The 23,891-nt window shown below is 55.1% G+C and overlaps 1 protein-coding gene across 2 annotated transcripts; it reads right to left on the bottom strand.

The window, feature by feature from the left end:
- Positions 1 to 3,133: 3,133 nt before the first annotated feature.
- Positions 3,134 to 23,502, bottom strand: LOC117285687. 2 transcript variants are annotated; one of them, XR_004516748.1, is made up of 5 exons: positions 7,837 to 7,917; positions 7,422 to 7,540; positions 6,224 to 6,725; positions 5,737 to 5,924; positions 3,134 to 3,745 (listed from the first exon to the last, which is right to left on the bottom strand). XR_004516748.1 is itself a non-coding variant. In XM_033762285.1 (5 exons), exons 3-5 carry the CDS (start codon positions 6,360 to 6,362, stop codon positions 3,359 to 3,361), a joined length of 906 nt encoding a protein of 301 aa, XP_033618176.1. In that variant the 5' UTR covers positions 6,363 to 6,725; positions 7,422 to 7,540; positions 23,232 to 23,502; the 3' UTR covers positions 3,134 to 3,358. The 2 variants fall into 2 exon arrangements, 1 of the variants encoding a protein (XP_033618176.1); XM_033762285.1 differs by lacking the exon at positions 7,837 to 7,917 and adding an exon at positions 23,232 to 23,502 and having other exon boundaries at positions 6,032 to 6,725.
- Between the last annotated feature and the right edge of the window lie 389 nt (positions 23,503 to 23,891).

Genomic DNA, 23,891 nt, shown 5'->3' on the forward strand with positions numbered 1-23,891 from the left:
GGCTGGGCTTGCTAAAATAATAATCTTCAGGAACTCGGCTTTCTCCACTGCCAGCTGTCTTGCATAAGAGTCTCATGCACCCCCAGGCCCTGACCCCGACAAATGGGCCATGCGCTAACAATGTGGCCCGGTGTCCAGAGTGAAGTCACTTGGTTTTGTTCATTTTCCTTCTTGCTTTTTTTCCCTTTCTCTTTTCCTCAGGATGCAGAGGACTTCCTGAGTCTCCTGAGCTCTGGAGGGGTGGCGGTTCCTGGAGATGGGCTGTCACACACAGGGCCGCAGCTGCTCTGGGGAGGAGCCGAGTAAAGTGGCCGAGGCGCTGGGGGCTCAGGGGTGCACTGAGACCCTGGCACCCAGCAGGAAACAAGGAAACCTTCAGTCCAGCCCTCTAGCTCTGACCAGGCAGGGCTGTGAGGATTTGGCGCCTCCCCTGGGCATTTTCGGGAAGAAATTCACACCTCTCAGCTCAGCTGATGGTGGTAGATCCTGGCTGTGGAACAGGGTGACTCTGGGCTCCACCCTCCGCTTCGGTGCGGAAGAGCTGTGTGATTCCAGCAAAACCTCTTGCTCCTGTGGCCTCAGCTTGCTTATCCAGAAGAATGGACTGGTTAAGGTTCTGCGCAATGGGGCGTGTAGTGCCAGAACCTGTGGGCCAGGCTTCCAGAGCCCCAGATAACACGATGCCGAGGAAGCTGGCCATTGCCTTGCTCAGAACCTACTTAAAATTTCCTCCAAATGGCCTCTGAAAGATTGCGCTGCTCTGTTTTTTTCAGTTCTGGAGATGGAACCCAGGGCTCACGCATGCCGAGCGAACACACCACTGACCCACACCACCCTGAAGCGCGTGGAGAGGAGCTGTGCACACCGGCAAACGGGCCGCCTGACCTCTCCTAGCTGACCTGGAGAGCAGCCCAGCTTCCCCCACTGGAAGCTCTTTATTTTTCCTGCTTCCTGGAGGCCCTGAAAACTACAAATCCCCCAACTAAGGCACTGGGAATATTCATGGAGCACCTTAGTACTCTAAGACTCGACATCATTCAATCCATAAAGCAATCCTGGAAAGCCAGTTCTACAGATGTCCCCATTATACAGACAAAGGAAACTGAGTCCAGTTTACAGTGTAGACTGAAGTCACCGTGCCTGGAACTCAGACATAGGATTCCAGAGGCCTGGGCTCACCACTGACCTCCGCCGCCTCCCAGAGAGTCCCCAGACAGCCTTTAGCTCCACGGTCTGTGTTGGGGAGAGGGCTGCTCTCTGCCCAGCTCTGACCGTTCCTTGCTGTGTGGCCCTGGGTGAGTTGCTTTTCTTCTCTGAGTCTCTTCTCTCACCTCTCAGCTGGACACAGAAATTGTCATTCCCAGTCTCCGGGGGCCAGGTGGGAGGGTGAGACAGGCAAGGTCCAGGGGCGCTCGGCCTGGTCATCTGGGGTGGGGTCCTGCAAGCTGTATGGGCTCTTCTGCTCCTCAAGTAGCACTGTGGATGGACCAGCCTGAAGGAGCCGTGCAGTCCCTGTCCCTTGAGGCCACCAACCCGCAGCCACTCGTCCTCCTTGGCACAGGGCCCCTGGGAGGCTTCTCCACACAGCCAGGGCAGAGGCTGACACGAACCCCAGTACGGGGGACTGAGCATTGTTGGAAGCCTTTTTGATGTCAGCCTCAGACAGAGCACTGTTCTTGGAGTCTCCGGATCACACCATGACCCTGGGTTTCAGTCTTGATTGAATCATTGCTGCTGCTGCTGTTGTCTTTGCTCCTGTAGCAGAAGGATGCTTGAAAAGTAAGTGACGTCTTCCAGAATGGCTCCCTCGTCCAAGGACCCATAGTTGTCTACTGCCTGTGCCTGAGGTTCTCCCAGGAGGCTGTGCGCCCATCCCTGGCCCCGGCGTGGGCCCTGCCCAGCCTCCTGGGTGCCCCAGCAGGGCTGAGACCAAATTACCCACTGTGAACACACCCTGCCTGGGTTTCCTCCTTCCCCGCCACCAGCCACGCCTCTACTGGGCTTCCTGGGTTCTCCTCCCAAACACGTCACTGCACCTGGTCCTGCCATGGGAAAACCTAAATGTAGGCAAACGTAACCGCTCATGGCTATTGTCCAGTTGCTATGGGTCAGGGCGCAGTGTTAAGTGCTCTTCCTGGACTGAGTCCTGTAGGAAGCGATTGTCATAATTTCCATCTCACAGGCAAAGAGGTGGTGGCCCCGAGAGGCTGAGCAACTTGCCAAGGTCACACAGCCAGGGAGCTCAGGCTGGAGTTGGAGGACTGGTGGCCCCACCTGCCGAGCCCTCCCTCCGCTCTCTGGGTTAGCCAGGGTCCCGCTCGCATGCAGCTCTGGGATTCTCGGGACACCTGTTCTGACGTGCCTCACAGGCACAGCGAGAGAATCCTGCCCCGTGCGAAACGGAAGGGATGCCGCATCCGCTCACAGGGCGATGGGGGTGGGACGGGCCCGGGCTGACGAGGAGCTGGCTGTGCTGCTGCCCTGTGCGCTGTCCCTCTGGGGACACCAGCACTGCTCTCCTTCTCCCTGCGTGTGTGGCCCGGGAAGCAGCCCGGGACAGGATGGAGCTAAAAGCCTTTGGCATGTGATCCCAGGGCAAGAGTCAGGCCCCGCTTCCCCTTGGCCGAGTGGGCAGAATGAGATGATAATTCATGGCAATGTCGACTCTCGGAGCGGGGGAGGAGCTCTGGAAACGGTGCCCTACCCCCAAATCCACACCCTGGCTCTTCTAGGGTTTTCTTGCTGACCAAATACTGTGACACAGGGCACAGAGAGCCCAGGGATATTGCTACTTGGAAAGGTGCGATGGCCATGAAGCCAGACAAAGGACACGGCTGGATCAAAGTAGCTGCTCCATAAACGATGGGTCTTAATATTAGGGCTGATCGCCGGGTGTGGGTGAACACACCTGTAATCCCAGCGCACTGGGAGGCTGAAGCAGGAGGATGGCAAGTTCCAGCCCAACTTTGGCAACTTAGCGACCTAGCAAGACATCGTCTCAAAATAAAAATAAAAAGAGCCAGAGATGTAGCTCAGTGCAAAGGCCCTGAGCTCAGTCCCCAAGACTACAGAAAGAAAAGTGGGCTATTAGCCATTCATTAATTTTAATGACAGTATTTACTAATTGGTGTTATATTGAATATGCAGCATCCTTAGTCTGACTCTAATAGCAGTGACAGCCAGGCTCAATCAACGTGAGTGGGGCAGGAAAGCGAACTGCACCTGGCTTCACAATGCCCTTTCGACAAGCAGGTCGAGCACAAGACGCCTATTACACTTGAACTTCGGAGAAACAAAGGGTAATTTTTAGCGTAGACGTGTCTCACATACTGCATGGAATACATTTGTTCTAAAAGTGTTACTTGTTGCTTAACCGAACCCCAAATCTCTCTGGGCACCCACTTGGTAAACTGGGCACCCAGAAGGGCACCCAGAAAGGCACCCACTGAGAGATGAGCAGGAAGACACGTGTGCCGAGAGGAGAGCGAGAGGACTCGCGGTCCCCGGCCCCACTTCCTGCCTGGGTCGTTGTTGGCTGCAGCAGGCAGGGGGCCGAGGTTGCTCTGTAGGTCAGGATGGGGTGCAGTCTGTTGGGGTTTTGAAGGGCCCGCCTTCCCTGTGCACAGTGCTGTTCCCTGCTCCAGGGCAGATCATCTGCCAGGCACACACTGGGCCGGGCAGTCCAGCTTCCAACTGCAGCGGACAGCACAGGACCAAGTTCACGGCGGGCTGGTGTCAGGAAACCCTGCAGGAAGCAGACCAGCCAAGTGGAAAGGGGATCCACCCATGACTTCACGCTTTCCCTTGTCCAAGTCATTTACCTCCTGTGAACTGAGCTGGAGGCCCAGCGGGCGGAGGAGTGGAGACCGTCTTCACCCGCATCCGGGGAGGAGACAGCGCTCTCCGATCTGGAGCAGCGGACCAGGCACCACCACGGGGCAAGCTCAAGGCCAAGGTGATGAGATTCGGGCTTCCCTCTCCCTCCCCAGTCCAGCCTGGTCTCTGTTCCCTGTCACCTTCCAGAACGGGCCGCCCTCTGGGTTTGCCCCCCGCTCCTCCCCGGCGGGCCCTGAAATAGAGCAGTGCAGCAGGGCACCCAGGTTCAGACAGAGGCCCAGGGGACAGGAGCAGGCCTCTCTGAGCCAGATCTCTAGACTCCAGAGCACATGCGACTCGCTGGCTGCTGTATTTGCCCGGGTAACAGCACAGAGCTGGGCCCTTGGGGAACAGCCTTTCTCTGAGGCTCATTTGGATTGTGTTAGAAAACCCGCACAGGAGGAGAATTCCCTCCCTTCCTTCCACCATCAGTGCCTCTGAGCATCTGTATGCTGTCTGCGCCCCAGGACCTAAGGATATGGAGAGGACAGTGTGGGCTCAGATGGCGAGAGGGCTCTGAGGGACCACAGAGGAAACGCACCCCACCCCATCCCTGCACGGCCTTGTAGGCTCTCCTGGAACGGATTCGGGAAAGACGGATAGGATTGTGAGGGTACAAAGCGGGGGCAGGGACATTTCAAGAGTGACAGCAGCTTTGCAAAGGCCCTGGGTGGCTGGGTTCATGCTGGGTCACGCCCATGGTCAGGGTGGCTTGGGATGAAGCAGGAGAGGAAGGAGGAACGGGCCAGGACTGGTCCTGAGGGGTCGTGAGCCCCACACATCCCACGGGCCTCGCTCTGGCCTCACTAAGTGTCCTCCCTGACGCAGGCACCTGGCTGGGGACCATGAGAGCCCTGGCTCAGAGAGCACCGCCTGTGCGAATGCTCGAGCTCAACGAAGCACACACACGCACACACACACACACACACACACACACACACACACACAGAGCTTCACAGGTTGCGGGTTAAAGGGGAAGAGCACACTGCAAGGCTGAGCAGAGACAGCAGCTTATGGGTGTGTGTTGTGAGGAGCCCACCCCGCTGAGCACCGGCCCGCACCCCAGTACAGTGAGGCAGCAGCTCATCCCTCCGGGTCCTCCACCAGTTTGGGGGAGCACTCACATGGGTGCTTGGCGCTCGGGCGCTCACTGTCAGCGCCTGCAGGTGCTCACGCTGCCCGTGAGGTTTCTAAGAGGCACTTTACAGGTGAGGGAATGGGGTTCGGGGACGCGACTTGCCTGGGGTCACATAGCACATGGGGTTTAGCAGGAATTAGCACTGTTACTCCGGCAGTATCTGAGGTACAGAGCACCTCGACCCAGGAAGTTGGAGACGCACTTCGCCTCTGAAACCTAAGGCTCCGGCAGGCGGTGGGGGCTGTTTCATCAGAATATCTAACTCATTCTGCTAGAGGGGCTCAGACAGGAATCCCCGCCCCTCAGAAGGACTCCAGCTCCCTGTACGCCCCTGGACCCACAGCCAGCACTCGGCCCGGACCTGCCCAGTGTGTTCACAGAAGCCAAGCGCTGCCTGGTTACCAGCAAAATATCAGAGATGACCCTCAGCTTCAGGGATCATGGGGCTGCGGGCGGGGATGCCTGGGTGACGGGAAACCCCCAAGAAACCCTGCATGTGGGCACAGGGCACACACGCACATGTTCACGTGCAATACCTACCCACAGTCACAGCACACGGGGCTCAGGAGGGTGGATGAGCAAACTTGTCCCCATTTCCCAGAAGAGGAAATTGAAGCTCTGAATGGTTAGGAATTTGGGGGCTGGACCTGAAATCAGGCCCAGCATCCAGCCCCATGCTCACCCTGCCATCGGTCTCCAGAGAGCAGGGACGTCGGACTCACCTGGGACCTCTGCGATGAGCTCCTCACCTGATCCCAGAAGTGACTTGCAGGACTCGCACACAGGTAGACACCAGGCCTGTCTCCTTCACTTGCTAGTCGCAGAGCCTGACACAGCGTCTGACAGGCGATAGTAACTCTTGTAGGCATTTGGGAGTTTGAATTGGCTCGAAAGTGCAGTGAATCAGTGGCTGAATTCATGGACAAAAGCACACAGGATTAAGCGAATAGATAGGTCAGTTACCATAAGGGCAACTAGTGAAAAGTATACGGGGGGTAGCCAGCGAAGGCGGGGTACCTGGGGGAATAGCTGGAGGACGGGGTGGGCAGACGGAAGGGCGGGCGGGTGACTGGGTCCATGCATGGTGGGTGGGTCGACGGGAGGGTAAGTGGGTGGCTCTGCGGGTGGATGTGAGGGTGGGTGAATTAACAACTGCAAACACATAGGATGGATAATGAATTAACTTAGACACAAAGAGGTAAGTAATACCAGAGACTCTGCTAGCTGGCCGGATGGTGGGGTCGGGAAATGTGCAAGCGGGCCGTGGTCCCTGCGGGCCAAGGGACCAGGTGGGCGTATGTTGCAGGGAAAAAGCTGTGCGGCTCCATGCACGGCCTCCCACCCCCATCTGAGCCCTGCACCTGGGCTATTTTTGTCCCCGCTGTGGAAGGAGTTATTTTTTGGATGCAGCTTGCTAGAGGAGAAAGCACACAGAGCCCCTCCTCCCCGAGGTGCCCCCTTAACTGCACAAACCCACTCTCTCTGTCAGGCAGCGAGGAATGAAACCAAGCAGAAGCCACAGAATGCACAAGAAGCCAAATACAGAAAGAGCGAGGGGGCGGGGCCCGATTCCCTGCGCCCTCAGGGAGACCAAGGGCCTCCGGAGAGGGTCCTGGACTGAGCCTGGGGGACCTGGCCAGCCCTGCGCAGCAGCGTTGGGACAAAGGGGTCAGTCCTACAGACGTGTCCGCTGGCCTCTCCAACGCACCACCTAGAGGGAGGGAGACAAAAGTGGGCAAACAGAAGCAGTAGGGGTCAGGATGAAGGAGCAGAGGCCGTGTGATTTCTGCTTGACCTGGTAGCTGTGCTCCTCGCCGTGGCTGGGGGTCTCCTGAGAGGGTGCAGGTAACGTGACAGCCAGGGCCGCTGTCTCACCTGGGGTGCCTGGCTCCAGGGAGCTCACAGACACACCCGGAAAGCCAGGCCCTGTCACGTGCCCATCCCTGTGACACGGCGGCAGTTTCTCCCAGGTGAGTGATCCAAGAGGACCGAGTGGGAAGCCTCAGTATTGCTTAGGACCCAGTCTTGGAGGTCACACACTGCCCCCCTTGCCACAGTCTGCTCCGCAGGAGCAAGCCAGCTGTCCCGTGGGCACCAGCCATGAAGACAGGACTGTCACAGGATGTGAGGACATCATATTTTAAAACCGCAGAGAGCGCCTGCAGCATGATGTGACTAGTGGTAGTGTCCAAGCCCTGAGCGAGAGGTGAACGAGGACAAAGCCCTGGGGTGGGTGAGCTGGTGAGCTTGGGGACAAGGAGGCAGGTGAGAGCCTGGAGCTGAGGCTGCAGGAGGCAGCAGACCCTGCAGACCGAGGTACACAGTGTGGATTCTAAGTCCCCAGAAATTCATGGAGTGCTTGCCTGAGGCACCACGGACTCCAGTAACCTTTGTGGTGTGTTCTCACCTTGGGAAGCCAAGCACTGAGGTCTGGGACAATAAGGAAAGTCACACTCTTCCTGTGAGTCTAGAGCTCCGGTCTGCAGCAGGAAATCCGGTGCCAAGGCGACAACAGTCCTGATATCCCTGGAAGGAAGGTTGCATGGAACAGACAGAAAGATTAGGGTGCCACTGAAGACAAAAATGCAGAGAGAGAGAGAGAGAGAGAGAGAGAGAGAGAGCAGAGCCAGAGTCTGAGAAGTGGGGGGCATCTAGAGAGGAACTGAGGGGTGCAACAGCTAAGAAAGGTGGCCAGCAACAGGAAAGAGGGGAAGGAAAGAGAAAGCCTGAAGCAGACAGACATAAGGAGAAAGAGAAAGTGAAGCAGGAGCCAGAGACTGGAGGCCGAGAGCCAGAGGACAGGGGAGGCCCGCGAAGCACACCAGGAATGTGCTGGGGCCCTGGTCACGGCCCGGCCGACCTCCACCCACTCCCATCTCCCATCAGCAGGAGCCCGGGTGAGAGGGTGGGAGGGGGGGAAGTCAGACAGGAGGCAGTGGGACTCCGGGCATTCCACACGCAGGGCCCACACTCCCAGCAGGGAGCCCGGGTGAGAGGGTGGGAGGGTGGGAAGTCAGACAGGAGGCAGTGGGACTCCGGGCATTCCACACGCAGGGCCCACCAAGGCTTGCCCGGAAGTCAGGGCGGGAGGCCGGAAGGAGGTACGGCCAGGAGAAGGTAGCCAATCACTTCCCATGTCCCTCTTCCAACCTTGCCTCCCCTGATTCAGGGTGGGGCACAGCAGTCCTGAGCTCAGGGCCGGAGCCCGACATCCAGAGGGCAGGGCCAGGTGCCTCCAACAGTTCTCAAGGGAGCACACCCTGACCGGGGACCACGGGGCGATGGAAAGTGGCTTTGGACACGGCACCCCACCCTGCACCAGGGCAGTGGGAGGCTGAGGGACCTTTCCTGACACCTACAGTGCGTGACACAACGGACCACCACGGTCGCTCTGCTCAGAGCGCCCGTCCCCAGCTCAACACGTCACACTTACCCATCTTTCCACCCCCTGACCCTCAGCACCCCCACCAGAAAGTGCTCAGCCCCGTCTTCACTGTGGATGAAGAAAGGGGCTCAGATGGGGCGTTCGCCACCCCGAGGTGGTCACTGAGCTTCCCACCAGCCTTGAGCCACCAAGCGAATCTCCTCCGTGGGTCTCTTGCCCTGAAATTCCAGGGACGGAGATGCCAACACCACCCTTCCCTAGAGGTCAGGGATTTGGGGGCAGTTTTGATTTGCAGTTGTTTGGGGCAGGGTCTCCTTGTAGAGTCCAGGCTGGCCTTGAGCTTGGACTCCCTGCCTCAGCCTCTCACATGCTGGGGCAAGTGTTGGATTGGACAAAGAGCAAGCTCACGGAAGAGTTCTCGGCACAGGCCTGTTCGCCCCTCGCTCACACTCACCAACTGCTCTCAGGTTCTCCCTTCTCCCCCGGCCCTCCTCCCTCTCCCTCCTCCTCTTCTCCCCTCCTGCCCTTCTTGTTCTTTTCCTCTTCCTCTCTCTCCTTTCCCTCCTCCTTCCTGCCTCTCTTCTGCCTCGCTCTTTTTCTTTCTCACCCCTTCCCTTTATCCCTCTTTCCATTTAAAAGAAAATCACAGATATTCGTATATGCTGCCAAAAACTTAGAACTTCCCCAATCCCGCCGTCGCTGTCATACCCGAGAAATTTAACCCCGACGTAATAATGATGCTATCTTTGTTTTGGACGTAAGTTCTCAGTATGTGTCCCAGTCTAGTCTGGAATTTGCTGTCTACCCCAGGATGCACATGATCTCTTATTTCTCCTGCCTCAGCCTCCTGAGCGCTGGGACTGTAGGCCTGAAATACAGCCTGAGTGTAGTCGATTCTCAACTGTCCCCAACACATCCTTTCAGCCTTTATCAGTTTGCTAAGCCAAGGATCCAGCCCAGGGGTGCCCACTGCAGGGTTGCTCGTGTGTCCTCTGTGTTCATTTGTAGCACTCGGAACGTTCCTCCCTCTCCTCTTCCTTTGTGACGACACGGACATTTCTGAAGAGGCCTGACCGGTTGTGTTTTGAACGCCCCGTGGACTGAGTTTGTTCAGCTGTGTCCTCCATGGCCAGGTGTGTCCCGAGGACAGGTCCCTCGCTCTTTGCCTCCCCTGGAGCACACGTCCTGGGTCTCCCTCTTGGGGCTGCTGAGTTTGTTCCCTTGGTTGAAGTAGGCTCCTCCTGGCCTTCCTGTGTTAAAGAGCCCCTTTCCCTGTATAAGCAGTCCGCAAACTGTAGGGTGTCACTTGGGAAGGGTGCAGATATCCCTCTCTCTGGCAAACTCTCCACCAGGAGTTTTGGAATCCACTAGTGATCTTTGGGAGGTCAAATGTGAGGGTTACAGTATGGAGGTTTAAGAAACTTCTCCTTCTTCTGTATTTGGCATTTGCCATTCTTTGATAAGGAGCTGTTTCCGACTGCTCCCTGTCCCCTGTTCCATTTCACACGTTACTCACTTGCATGTTTACACTGCTCACACTGTCCAGATTTGGCCTGCGGGAGCGTCCAGCCTCGTGCTGTCCTTGTGCTTTGAGGACTTCCTCTCCTCTGACACAGTAGGATGTGCCCAGCTCATCCCATGCTCTCCTTATCCCAAGCCCTGGAATCCGCCACTCCTCCAAAGCATTCCGGTTTCTTCCGGTGGTGAATTGCATTTAAGGCCATGGTACACATCCTGCCTGTGCATCAAGTGCTTCCAGATCTCCAGAGAACAGAAGATGCATTCCTCCTGGCCTCTCCAGTGCAAGCCCAACATCTCAAGTTTCTTCCTGTTTTCCCCCTTCCTTACTCCCATCTTCTGATCTGGCTGGGTGAGCCTCTTTTCCCCAAATGTCTGTACATTTGCTAGATGGGACTCAGAATTCCACAGACCCTACTGCCCATGGCAACCTGTTCACTAAGTTTCCCTTGAGCCTTCTATGACATCCCTGTTGCCCTTAGAGTGTAGCCTGTTGCGCAGACACATTAGTCCAAAGTCACTTAAACCAATTCCCTCTTGCTGGGGTCATTTTTGTGTTTTCTATGGTTTAACAAACGATCCCCCAAATTCAGCGGCTTACAGAGATGGCACCTATCTCCGCGATTCTGTGGACCCGGGTGACTTCCAAGGTGTCCCAGCTCAAGGTCTCTCCTAGGATCACTCAAGGTGTCACCGAGGGTGGGCTTGGGGCCTGCTTCTGGGCTCACTCGTGTGGCTCTCAGCAGGGCTGAGTTCCTTCAGGGCTGCTGGACTGTGGGGCCCTGCCCCTCAGCTGTTGTGGTCCAGCTGTGACTCCCTGCCAGATGTCTTGGCCCACTGAGGCAAGCTCGTGAGGAGAGCTGGGAGGAGAGACTGCCAGCCAGACGGAGTCACTACCTTCTGTGATTTGTCTCAGGAGTGACGCCTGTGCTCTGTGCATCAGAAGCCAATTCCTGGGTCCAGCCTGTGTTCCAGGGCAGAGGCTGACATGAGCCTCAGTTCCAAGACTCGAGGGTCTCGGGAGCCCCTTTGATGGCTGCCCGCTGGAGCTACCAATTTGTTGTAACGTTAGGCTCTTTTCTTTCTCTTTGCATCCCATTGAAGAGATTGTTCTCTTCAACATCTCTGACTGAATTTTATCTTTGAATGTGTAAAGTATTTATATATCTTGAGAATGTGCATTCTATAAGAAGTCCGAAGAAAAGTCTAATTCCTATCTACATCTCTGCACCTCTGGTATTCACTTCTATCTCTAAGTGAACTCCACCCACCTCCTTTTCCTTTTATACGTGTATATTCTTATACTTTTCTTATTTCCCCATAATTCTTGGGTGAAGGAGAACATGCCATAGATATTTTTGCTCTTTGCTTTTCCATTTTTGACTCATACTGTCAGCCGTTTCTTGTCTGCTCACAGGAATTGCCCTGAGTTTTAATCCCTGCATAGGACTTTCTTACGCAAAAGCACCATAGCATGTGTAATCAGTCTCCTCTGGCTCCTCGTACTTTGCTGCTGCAAATAACACTGCAGTGAATAACCAGACGCATTTGTAGTCCTCGACTTGTCAAAGTTTATCTTTGGGCAAATTCCAAAAGGTGGGTCGAGGAGCTAAAGGTTCAGGGTCCACACTGTATCGTTAAATATTGTCAGGACCTCCCTCTCCACCAACAGCGTGTGACTGTGTCTCCTCACATGGGCACCAGGTCCCAGCAGAGTGGGTGGTCAAGCTTGTGAGTGTTTGCCACTGTAATCGGTGTGGAGTTTGGGGGCAGTTTCAATTGCATTTCTCTTACATGTGAACTTGAACAATCTCTTTCTACTTTTAATGTCCATTTAGATGGCTCTTTCTATAAATCGCTTATTTGTGTCTTTTGCCGATCTTTAAAAATTGAATTTGGGGTCTTTATGTTTGATTTTTAAGAGCTCATTATATATTAAAGACATCAACTGCTTTTCTGGGACCTAACTCACAAGTATTTCCTTTCAGTTTCCCTTTTGACTTCACTCTGAAGTTTGTTGCAGTACGAATTCTGTGCAGTCAGATTTAACCATCTCTTTTATTATGGTTTGAATCACAGAATGGCTTTGCTCATACTTCAGTCCTGCAGGAATTCATCTATGTTTTCTCCTAGTGTTTGTATGATTTTGTTGGTTTTTACACTTATATCTCTTATTATAGATTTAAATCTGTTGTATGAAAACCATCTTAGTTCTATAGAAGAGAAAACCTCTGAAATTCAGATTTAAGTGGCTTTTCTGAGTTTGCATAGATAAGTATGAGAAACACTTGTTTAATATGTGCTCTGAGCCAGCCACTAGAAAGCATTTCATATTTATTATCCCATTAAATGCACCTTATATTTATTATCTCACTTCATCTTTGCCCTCAAACAAGATTGTATTCCTGTTCTACATATGAACAACTGAGGCTTGGAGACATGAGCTGACATGTCCAAGTTCACATGACAGCAAAGTAAAGGAAAGCACAAAGTAAGTTTTGTGCTCCTGCCGCCATTTAGAAAAGCTTGGCATAAACTGCCATGAAACATATTAAATTGCATCCTATTGGCCTTTATATAGTCACCTGGCCACAATTTGCTGCAAGGAGCACTGGGGATTGTAGTTCTTACTCTGAGCAATGATTATGTCTAACTAAATTCATGGATACTGTTGCTATGGAAATAGGAGAGCACAGATTTTGGAGAATGAGCAGAGGTGGGAAATTGAGGCCTAGGAAGGTTATACAGTTCCCAAAATGGTACCTTTGGTCAACAACAAGGGACAGCTCCTAGAAAAGTCAGTGTCAAGCACACTTGCAGTTCAGATGCCAATGTCCTTCAGGTTTATCTCCAAGTAGCAAGTCTGTTTAGTCACCTCAACATCGGAATAAGGGTGAGCATGCTCAAATCCTGCTTCCAGATCTTCTCTGAGGATACCCATCTCTTCTTCACCCCAAGTGAACTCTTCCCCTCCTTCTGACCTGAGTTCTACATGCTCCGGTTCACAGCTAAAGAATACAAATCTGTCCCAAGGTAAAATATCCCAGGCTGGATGGATATTTTTAACCAACTGTAGTGAAAATAGTTGGGAGTGCCAGTTTACAAGGACCTACTGTGTTCTAAGCCCTGTGCTAGACATTTCAAGTCCACGGCCCTCCAACTGAAGCTCAGGTTTGCAGACGGAGACAATGGAACTCCCAACATTTGAGTGACATGCCTATGATCTCAAAATGAGAAACTGCCAGAGGCTGGATTTGAACTCAGTCTGGCCTGGCTATGCAGGACCCGAATCCTGATTCTAACCAAGCAGACAACTAACTACCCATTATGCCACTTGTTTCCCTCATGAGAGTGGCCGATGGGGAGCCTTGGCTGGCTGCTGCCGCCTCCTCCCTAGAGGGGATCTGACTGCACGCTTGTGTGAGAACACTCCAACCTTTACACTGTGACTTGCGGTGTCTCCTGAGCTGGCATCACTTGCCCATCGTCACAGAATAAAAAACAAAACAAGAAAGAAAACGATGTGTCTAAACATTGTAAAGTGTTTACTGAAAGACTCACAAAATGATTTCAGGTTGGGCAAAGTAGCAAAGGGCAAATCAGAACAGTGGCTAGATATGGCCAGAGTCGGGGAGGGTGGGTCAGTGCTCACAGTGAGGGGAAGGTGGAGCTTAGGATATCCAGGAACTGACCTCAGGCTGGGTGGGTGCCCACGAAGTCCCCGCTTGGCCATGAGGCTGAGTGAGGAGAATAAACCAGATCAAGCAGGGCCATTGGAAGGAAGGCGAATTTACCTCCTTATTTGCCTGAGATGGCCCAATAAAATTAATAGTGCCCTCTTTTATGTTCAGAGGCAACTTAGCCAGAATGATAATAAACTATACGGTGCACCTATTAGTTGCTGCTGTGTGACAAACCACCCTTAAAGTGAAGAGGTTTAAAATGACAAGCTCTCAGGCAGCTCAGGAGTCTGAGGCACAGGGCGGATTTCTGCCACCCTGAGCTAGGCTCCCTCATGTGTCTAGGATCAATTGCAGGCCAGCAAGGCTGCCCTGTTCCTGGGCTTGGCTGGGGTGGGGAGCTAGCAGACAGGGCCACAGGCCTGTCGTCCTCCAGCAGCCTAGCCCAAGCTGGTTCTCACAGCAGCGATAGGGTTCCGGCTGTGGTTTGGCTGTCTCCCCCAAAACTCATGTTGGAATCCAATTGCCGCTGTGATGGTGTCAGGAGTGGGGTAGTAAGGGGGTGGGTTGAGTGTGAAGAGGCCTCCACCCTCATAACTGGGTTAATGCTGTTATTTTGGGAATGGATTAGGTACCTCAAGATTGGCTTGTCTCGAGACTGGAATGATGTTTGGTCCCCATCCTCCCTCGTACTCATGTTCTCCGGACACGGGACGCCTGCACCTCATTACAGAGCAGCAAGAAGGCCCTCGTGAGATGCGGCCCCTCGATCGTCAATGTCCCCACCTCCAGAACTGGGAGCCAAATAAACTTCTGTGGTCTATAAATTACCCAGCCCTAGGTGCTCAGTTACAGCAGCAGAAAATGGATTTAAACCATTTTACGGGAGAGAAAGACACAAGGCCCCTTCGTCCTAGGCTTGATGCTAACCCCGGTTGCTTCCGTCACACTCTGTGGATCAAAGTGAGTCACACAGCCAGTTCTGGCTCAAGGCTGGGGAAACAGAGCCACCCCTCGGTGGAGACGGCTGCGGTGGCACACTGCAAGGGGTGCAAAGGAGAACTGGCCCACGTGCAAAAGGAACGCCTTTAACAAACTCAGTCCACAAGGTCACCTAACGTCTCGGTCAGGACTCTGCAGACTTCTCCCCAGGAAGATCAGACAACAAGCGCTTCTCCATTGCAACCATTTGGCCTTGCTCTTGCCCTGCAAAAACAGCCACAAACAAACAAACAAACAAACCACTCCACAAAAAAAATGTGGGTAACTGTTCTAATAGCTCTTTATCTGCAAAAACAGGCACTGGCTGGATTTCCTCTGCCAGCTGTCCTGAGTGTATGGAACACTATTAGAAGTTTTAGGTAAGGGAGTGCTGAGAGCAAAGGTGAAAGATTTCTTCCATCTGGAGAATGGACTGGGGCAGTGGTGGGACAGAGGCCCCTCTGAAGGCTGCCATGGTGTCCAGGAGGAAGGATGCAGAGGTCCTGGACAGAGGGTGGCAGCTGGCCTGGGGGAGATAAAACACACTGGCAATGCAGGTCAAGGTAGAATCCACCAACTGCAGAAGAGTTAAGTGAGGGGCACAAAGGTTACAGGCTCTGCTCTTCACCTAGGTGGGCAAGGCTCGGGCAAGGTGGGGCCTAAGGAAGCCCGTACTGTCACTGCCTTCAAGTACCTGGTGTCCTGAGGTGGACTGGAAAGCCTTCCTATTGTCGGAATGAGAGCAAGAGACTGGAGATTCAGAGCAGGGAAAACTAAGGCTCGGGGGACCAATGATGTCTCCAAGGCCAGACAGCGCTGGGCAGTGGACCCCCGGGCGGGGTCCCAGTCTCCAAACTCATCCCCTCTTCGGTTGTTATCTGTCACCCAGCTCCTTAAAAGAAAGAAGGCGGATCTGTGCGCAAGTGGGACAGCTCGCGTGATAGTTCTCCTCCGCCAGGGCCGATGGCTATCTGGCTCAGTGCTGAATAGGGTCTTCAGCTTAAAAGAAAAAGGACTCTGAACTCCAGGGCTTTTGCATAGCAAAAAAATAAAGTCTCTAGCAGAATTAGAGGATCAGATAAGCTGAGACAAAAACGGAGTTGCATAAAGTAAAAATATCTGTCTGAACTGCTTCCCCTCACTGTGGGAAACAAGACAGAGCCGGGCAGGCGGGGGGCCTTCTGCTGACAGATGGACCGCGTCTCCCTCCATTTTCGGGTTGCGCGAGGATCTTGACACAGAGGTGATCTGGACTGGTGAGGAGGGAACTCGGAGCGCAATGCCCTCCCGGCCTGTGGAGCGGATACTTGTGGATAACCACGGGAAAGCCCCACTGTGTGCAGCAGACACTCGGCCGTGCTGAGCACGTCTCACGAACCCTCAAAGAGACGAGATGGGCTTCGTCCCCAGGCTGCAGCTCCTTTCCTGTATCCTCCCTCCATCTTAGCAATGAAAATGCTGCCCAGAGCAGACGGTGCATCCTGGCCTCCCTACTCCTACCTGCTGGGCTCTGTGCAGCTGGAAAGAGGTCAGGCGAGGCACCCACCCTGGGCTCGGGCAGACAGGCTAAGGTGCCCTCTCCTCGTGACCCGGATGTCTCTGGGGTCCCCTGGATGACGGGGAGGATGACAGGGAGGCTGTGTGTAGGCGGCTGTGAGAACTGAGCAAGGTGAGGAAAGGCAGTGGCAGGTACCGAGCGCGGTCATGAGCTACACGCAGCCGCGGTGCTGTAAGACTGGGCCTCCCAGTGACGCCATGGCCAGCTCTGTTCTGCAAGTCCGAGCTGTGGCACCAGCATGACGATAAATCACCTAACGATGCATTTCTCAGAATGTGCCCGTCCCCTAGGGGACAGATAAGTGACTGCTCTTGAGGGATCCTTTAGCTAAGGTCGATTAGGTCTCTGCCCTCGGCCAGGCGTCTGCAGCCCCAGAGCAGAGCCCGACCTGCCGCCTGCCTTGCTGAGCAAGTTTCTTTAGAACCTCAGCCAAGGTTCTGTGCTCATTTGCGTATCACCTGGGTCTTGGGCTGTGGCAGAGTCGACCTCCGGGCCTTTAGCCGAAAGTCCTTCCTACTTGGTCCTAGTTTACAGCTTACCCCACAATCCCAGGAGCGACCCCACTGCTTCTTACCCTCTCGTGGATGCCAGGGCCCGTGCAGGGCAAGGTTCAGCTCCCCTGCACCCTGAAAGCCAGTCAGCCCTGTGCCCGTGCAACTGTGATTGCCAGGTGCGGGGAGGTGAGGGAGCAGCGGGGACCTACACAGGGCAAGGCCTGAACCCAGGCCCAGGCTGCTCTTAAGCCTCCCATTGAACCCTTTGTGGGAACGAAAACCAGCTGCTGAATTGCATCAGAAGGCCCAGGCTCTGAGTCTCAGCCTCTCCCCTCACTAGAGTCCCTGGGGGGAGTTGCTACCGGGGTCCCCTCCTTTCGCATGAGCAGAGAGTCTGACTTAATTACCCTGGGGTTGGTGCACGTAGATTTCACAGGTCCCCAAGTTCTCGTGGTGTGTAACAAAGGGTGGGAAGGCAGGAACAGTGGCTGGTATCCTCAGCCCTAGCGTGACAGAGGGCCCAGAGCTCACATCTTCCTTTGGCGTGAACGTCCCCGAGCAAAGGCACCATGAGCCTTCTGATTGTGGCTGCAGATGCTAAAAGTAGGGAGCACCCCCCACCCCAGGTTTGACACAGACGCTCTGATATAAAGTGGCTCCAAGAGAAGTACAAGGTCACTCTTAAGGCACCGTGGAGAGAACCACTACCTCAGCTGCACAGAATTCACCAGTACAGTCCTACACGGGGATCAACAAAGGCACTTGTCTTTGCAAATCCAGCCTCAGCAGTGAAGGGATGTGAAGTACCACACTGGGTTGCAAGGCTGAGCACTGTGTGTTTCATTTTACTTATTTCTTGCAGTAACTCTATGAGGGAGGTTCCATTTTGAGCCCCATTTTACAGATGGAGAAACTGAGGCCCAGAGAGGGGAGACATCATGCCCACCTGTAAGTAAATCGGACCTAGGCCCTGGAGCGTGGTCTCCTGGCTCCTGGCCCTGAGGACATTGTTCCAGATGGACCTCCCTGACATGCCACACGCTGCATCTTCTGGTCAGGGAAGATCTTTGTTCCAGGAACGTGGCTGACAAAATAATAGGCCAGGGCATTTCTTCTCCCCCTTTCCCAGGCCCTCAGTGTTCTCACTAGAGATTGCTGAACGATCAGGAGAAGGTTATATGCAGCACAGAGCTGCCACAGGTCTAATAAAACAAAACCCCAGCCAAATTAGGGGCATATTTCATCTAATGGGAGGAAGTAGATGTGGCATTTCTGGCTGGCGGTTGACCTGCTGTGCTTATGTGCACAGAGAGGGTTCAATACATCACAGGGCTGTTATGCGCTGCTTAAGTGGCCTCTTGGGCGGGGGACCAGAAGAAAAATTCAAGCCCAGCCCTGTCTTCCTGGATCTCCACCGACTTGCTCGTGTGGGCCAGGCTACTCAGGAGCACCCGGAGGTTCTGGCACTGGGGAAAGGTGACTGGGAGTCCTAAGAGCTCCTTTAGTGTCCACCTGCCATGGTACTCATGAGCCACGGGCCTCGGGCTGTCCATGGCTCCTCGCAGAGCCTCAGTTTCCACGTTGGTGAATCGAGAGGTTAGCAGGACTGAGCGGTGACAAAGGATTTGGGGCAAGAGAGCTGAGTCAAAACCACACTGGGAACCAATTAATAGGCAGCAGGCGGCCGACTTCCCCTTCCTCAGCTTTACACTGTGTGTGTGCGTGCACACGCGCGTGTGTAACCCAAGGGTACGCAGACTAGTCAAACTCACACCCTACTAAGTACATTCAGCACACAGAAGTATGCATACATACACGTGGATGCACAGATCTATAAACACAAGCATGCTCGCAAATCATGATCATGACTGCTGTGATCACAGATTATATACATTATAAAACAGATGCAAAAATGGCAGTTTTCAGAGGAAGCGCCAAACTATATATAGAAGTCCTATTACCATTCCCACACACCCCACCCCCGGACGCCCAGGCTCCCTTACCCGCCTCAACTCGCTTCTTTCCCATTGCACGTGTCACCTCCCAGCAGATTCTACAGTGTGTTATTTATAACGCCTGCATTCCGAGGGCCGGGGAGCCGGGCTGCGAGCGAGGGGAAGACTGTGCTGTAGCTCGCCAACTGGGGGTCCTCCTCTTGACCCGTGCGCCGCCCCAGAAGCCAATCTCAAAATAAACAGGTTCCTGCCGAGCCAGGAAGGCAATGCAAAGGCATTAAGAGAATATGCTGGGGGCTGTTTATGGAATAATCTGGAGACATTAACCCAGAAGTGGATTCTGTCCAAAGCTCTATATGGGTAATTGCATTGATCCCACAAAACAAGCTTTACAGCTTGCAAGTATGTGCATTTAATGAGAGACAGAAAAAGAGAGAGGAAGAGGGAGGGCAATGTGCTAGCCAGACTCGAGCGCAAGCAGCCGCGTTCAGGGCTCCTAGTCCTCTCCTCCGCCAGAGTGCGTGAGTTCTATTAATAGTCCCGTTTCAGAGAGGAGGACACTGAGGCAGGGTCTCCCGGCTAGGCGGCCTGGATTCAAAGCAGACCCCGCCTGTGGGCTGAGGTGAGGGAGGCCCTAGGTCAGAATCTGGCTGCTGGGCTTTGGGGTTGGCGAGGATCCAGGCTCCACGCAGGCCGGCGGCAGTGGCGGAGGAGGAGGAGAAGGAGGAGGCTGATTTAGATCCCATCTGGACCGGCAGCCACAAGGGCCAGGCCCCGCGCTGGGGAGAGATAAGTGTGCCTCGGGTGCCCCACCCTGCCTTCCTGCACTGGGGTACACGGGAGGAAGCGGGGAGCCTCTCAGCCCTCTCTCCCACCCCTGCTGCTGCGGCCTCACAAGGACCCCGGAAATCAGCAGTGACCTGTGCTCCCTGCGGCTCTGACTTAACCCCTCCCTGGCTGCCAGGTTCAAGCGTCTGGAGAGCGGGGATGGGGGCTCCTGAAAGATAACATGAACTTCAGGGACAAGGATCCCTGCTCAGAAATACGGGAACCCTCTCAGACATCCCCTGGCCATCTCCTGTTTATTTCTGAAAGAGATGGCCACCCCCAACCTTAGTCTCTTCTCCAGGCTGCACCGTCTTTCTCAAACCCTCAAACTTTCAACCCCACATTCCTCTTCTGTCTACAACCTTCCATGGCTCACTAGTGCCTGAGAGGTAAGTCCACCCCTACTGGCTGAAGATCTGACCTCTTTGTCTCCTTGTTCTATAACCTCCCATCCCACTCCTCTTAGACTTACCTGCGCAGCCCACCCTTACTCTGGTCTTCAGTTGTAGGAAGATGCACTCTGGTGCTCAGAAGCTCTTGGGCCTTGTTGGCTCCGTGTGCTGATTCCTCCACCTGCAGTGCTGGCCCCACTCACCTTCCTCCGACCAAGTCCAACCTGCCCTCCAGGAAGCCCACCCGGACTGCACTCCCCTTGTTGGCCCAGGGCCTCCTTGAAGCTTCCCTGGTGAGGACAGTTATCACCCTCAGTTTATAGATGAGGAAAGTAAACACCAGAGAGGTTAAGTGACTCGCTCAAGGTCACACGGCCGGTGAAAGGCAGATCCAGGCAGGTGGGTCCCAGAGCCTCGCTGTGACCCCTCTGCAAGACCGGGGCAAGGACACGCTCTTGCTGGTGAGTGAACGCGAGGCTGGGGTAGAACTGCTGGGAGCAGGCTCAGCCCGAGGCAGTGGGCAGCAGTCTAACTGTGCTGGCCCGGAAGTTGAAGGACCACCAGACGTGAATATAAGCACTGGTCAGTGGCCGCTGCCCCGGAGGATGCTCCGCTCATGGCCTGCTTCCACCCGTGTCCTATCGGGAAAAGAGGACTCCACCGGCAGTGGAAACACCCCAGGCACGACAGATGAAAGCGGGGCCTCCGGTTCAAACTGCGGCTTTGCCGCTATCTGGCTGCGTGACCTTCAGCAAGATGCTTAGCCTCTCTGGGCTCCAGAGTCCTCAGCCATCCATGGGGATGACGATGGTGTTCTAACAGGATGGGAAGCAGGACAAGCGATGACACCATTACGCTCACCCGGAGGGAGCCCCTGGCAGTGCTGCGATGATGGCCAAAGGGGGCCATCTCCTGGGAGGGCCGGAATGCCGCTCTGGGCCCCAGCCCGCCCCGCAGTCCCTGGGAGCCTCCGCCTCCAGGCCAGGGCTGCTCCTCTCTGTGAGAAGGAAGGGTCACTCTTGCAGGCTCCGCCCACCTTCCTGCAGACACCTGGTCCCCTGGCAGCAAGATGTCTCCATGGAGATGACCCAGGTTTGCCCAGCAGGGCAGGAGCCCCGGAGCAGCCGGACTCACAAGATGCCCTGTAAGCCAAGGGCCTGGGGCCTCTGCCCAGCTGGGGCGGGTGGCTCTGCCGACACCAGGGAGGACACGGCCCCCACTAAGGGGCAGGTAGGCAGGGGAGGCTGCACCCCCTTGGAGGTGGGCGTCCTCCCCGCAGTCTGCAGGGGCTGCTGGAGAGCCGGGGACACAGGGACAGGTGTGAGGGCCTGAGAGACAGCCCTTCTCTGCCCTGCTCTTCTGCTGGGCTTCTCTGTCCTGACCTCAGTATCCGGGTGCTGCTGCTGATAGTCTCCTCTCCTGGGACACTGATTGTCTCCCCCCCCGCAGGTGTCCTAGGCAGGGGGACAGCAGCCAGGTTTGGCCAAAATCGATGTCTGCTCCACCTGCCTCGCTGCCTGACTCCCCCACACACACCCACAGTCTTTTGTTAGCAATCTGTCTCACTGGTTACATCCTTTTTTGTTTTCCAGTACCAGGATCAAACTTAGGACCTTGCGCTTGCTAGGCAGGCACAGCACCGCTGAGCTACATCCCCAGCCCTGGTTACACCCTTCTCATCCTGGTTGAGCACTCTGATGAGAGCAGACCTTCTTATACTTAGGGGATCCTTTCTTTTGCTTCAAGCCTCTGCTCTGTCCCTCTCTGTGATGCACAGTGTCGTGGGGCCCCTGATGCCCTCTTTGCTGAGACCTGTGGGCAGGAGGAGAGATGAGGACAGTGTCTCTAGGAACATTCGTGGGGCTCTGAGCACCCTGTGAGCCCAACCTGCTGACTCTGCCTCCCCTCTAACAGGCTCTGCTCCCTCGAGAGTGGGTGTCCCAGGGCACTCGCTGAGCAGGCTTGCTTTTCTCCTGTCCCTCCTTTCCTGCGTGAAGGACACACGCCTGCCCTTCCCAGATGTCCCCACCCCACTGAGAGGGAAGACATCGCCAGGACCAGACAGAAACCGGCAAGGAGGAGGGCGCACCTGGGGGCAGGGACCACAGGGTGAGCGCAGGGAGGGGCTGTGCACTGTGCAGCTGTGGAGGGAAGTGACGGAGGGACCCACGGGGGCTAAGGCAGCACCGAGGGGTCCAGAGGGTGGGGGACAACGGAGCACAGGAGCGGCCACTTGAAGCCACTGTAGGAACACCTGCTACGTGTGCCCTAGGCGGTGGCTGGCCCCGGCTGTGATTGTCAGAGGAGCTCCAAGGAAGATCTGGAGTTCACCTCCAGCTCTTGAGGAAGCAGCTCTGCCATGGGAGGTGAGGTGTCTGTGCCCAGATGCAGCCGGAGTCCTTCCTGATGCAAAAGAGCCGCTCTGAGCTCAAGGAAGAAAAGCCCGAGCGGGGACGTCAGGCCAAGTGTCCATAATTGCCTGTAATTTGGATTCAGCCTCTTGAGACAAAAAGTTTTTGTCAAAGGCTTTCACGGTCTGGTGCCCCCTTAACCAAGGTCGCAGAGATGGAGTCCTCTCTGACACGTATTTATTATCAGGAGGAAATGGCCCTCGGGCTTCCTGTGAGCCGGGGGCGGACATGGTCTGCGGCCACTGCTGAGCTCCTCTGCCCACAGCCATGGCAGAACTGCCTCCTGGGAGCAGCAGGCCCAGGAGCGGGTGGTGGGAGTAACGGCAGCAGCCTGGGGAAGACAGGGCAGAGGCTGTCCCTGCTGCCCACCCAGTAGCCGAGCTGCCTGCCTGCCTGCAGGCCAGGGTCAAAATAGGGCCTCAGTTTCCCTACTGTAAAAGATGGGTATAATAAGTGTCTATGAAATGCTGGATGCTCTGGTCAGTGCCCAGGGAACGCCCGATAACTGGAAGCCACGCTGCTTTCACTAATTAACAACTTCCTCCGCTGTGTGTAGACCCCTACGGGTGAAGCACAGCACAGCAGTCACGGCTCAGGCTCTGGGGACAACCAGCACTCAGTTCCCACGCAACTGGAGTGGCCTGGGCTCTGGGGTCAGGGCTCAGGCAGATTCGGATTCTAATCCTGCCTGTGAAATGCAAAGCAAGTCTTCCTAAGTGAGACTCAGTCCCCCATCTTGAGTTCTTATTCTACCCAATAGTTTATTGGATCCCCACTGGGCATGAGGAGCCGTCCTGGATACTGGAGGTCCAGCAGGGGATCAGATGAGAAAAGTCTCTGCTCATTTAGTGTACAAGACAAACGACAGACAGATCAGTGAAGAAACACCGACAATCATGTGAGAAATGTGGAGGAAAACGAAAGCAGGGAAAAGGTGTTTCTTACACTATGGGGTCAAGGACATAGCTTTGTAGAAGCGACGCTTGAGCAAAACGGGGATAATTACGGTACTAACCTCAGGGTCCCAGCAGACTTCACCCAGGTGGCTAGGTACGGCTCTTACCACGTTGCCTGGGTACCGCTGACTTTAGGTTGGAATGTGGACAAGGCGTGGACGGGTGGGTGGATGGGTACAGAAATAGACTGGTGTATGGAGAGGTACATGGAAGGTGGGCAGACAGGTCCGTGCGTGGGTGGCGGACAGATGCATGCATAGAGGGTCCATCAGAGGCTCGGTGCAGAGGAGATGGGTAGTTTGGAGAGCCAACCAGAGATGCTGAGTCATGTAGGGATGAGCAGCGGAGTAGCACTGCGTCAGCCCTGCCAGCCTTGAGCAGGGAAAGGAGGAAGAAGTGTTCCAGAGCCTGCACTGGGGCTCGTCAGGAGCTGTGAGTACAGGCAGAGAAGTCCAGCCACAGCCAGAGCCACCAGGAGGGAGGAAGGGGACAATGGATGCTGCAGCCTCCCTCCTCTCCTCTCTCGTTGCCTCCCGGCGCTGCGCATCGACTCTGCTCAGCCAGAAGCGGGAAGGCAAAAGGGTGCCTGAGCCTGCAGCCCACTGGAGAAGGGGCCGGAGGGCAAAGGGAGACCTCAGCAAACAGGCAGGTGCACAGAGGAGCGAGCGAGCCTCAGCAGAGGAACCTCGGTGACGAGGGATGCCCCGCCCCAGTGTGCC

This window comes from Fukomys damarensis, unplaced genomic scaffold, assembly GCF_012274545.1.
Source record: "Fukomys damarensis isolate Sample0158 unplaced genomic scaffold, DMR_v1.0_HiC HiC_scaffold_12, whole genome shotgun sequence".
Taxonomy (NCBI): Eukaryota; Metazoa; Chordata; class Mammalia; order Rodentia; family Bathyergidae; genus Fukomys; species Fukomys damarensis.

Coding starts and splice junctions, on each gene's coding strand:
- LOC117285687 (XM_033762285.1), bottom strand. CDS start 6,362: ATGGGGGTGGGAGGCCGTGCATGGAGCCGCACAGCTTTTTCCCTGCAA. Junction 5,925..6,031: donor TCCTCCAGCTATTCCCCCAG/GTACCCCGCCTT, acceptor CCATGAATTCAG/CCACTGATTCACTGCACTTT. Junction 3,746..5,736: donor GCTCATCGCAGAGGTCCCAG/GTGAGTCCGACG, acceptor TGCTTCCTGCAG/GGTTTCCTGACACCAGCCCG.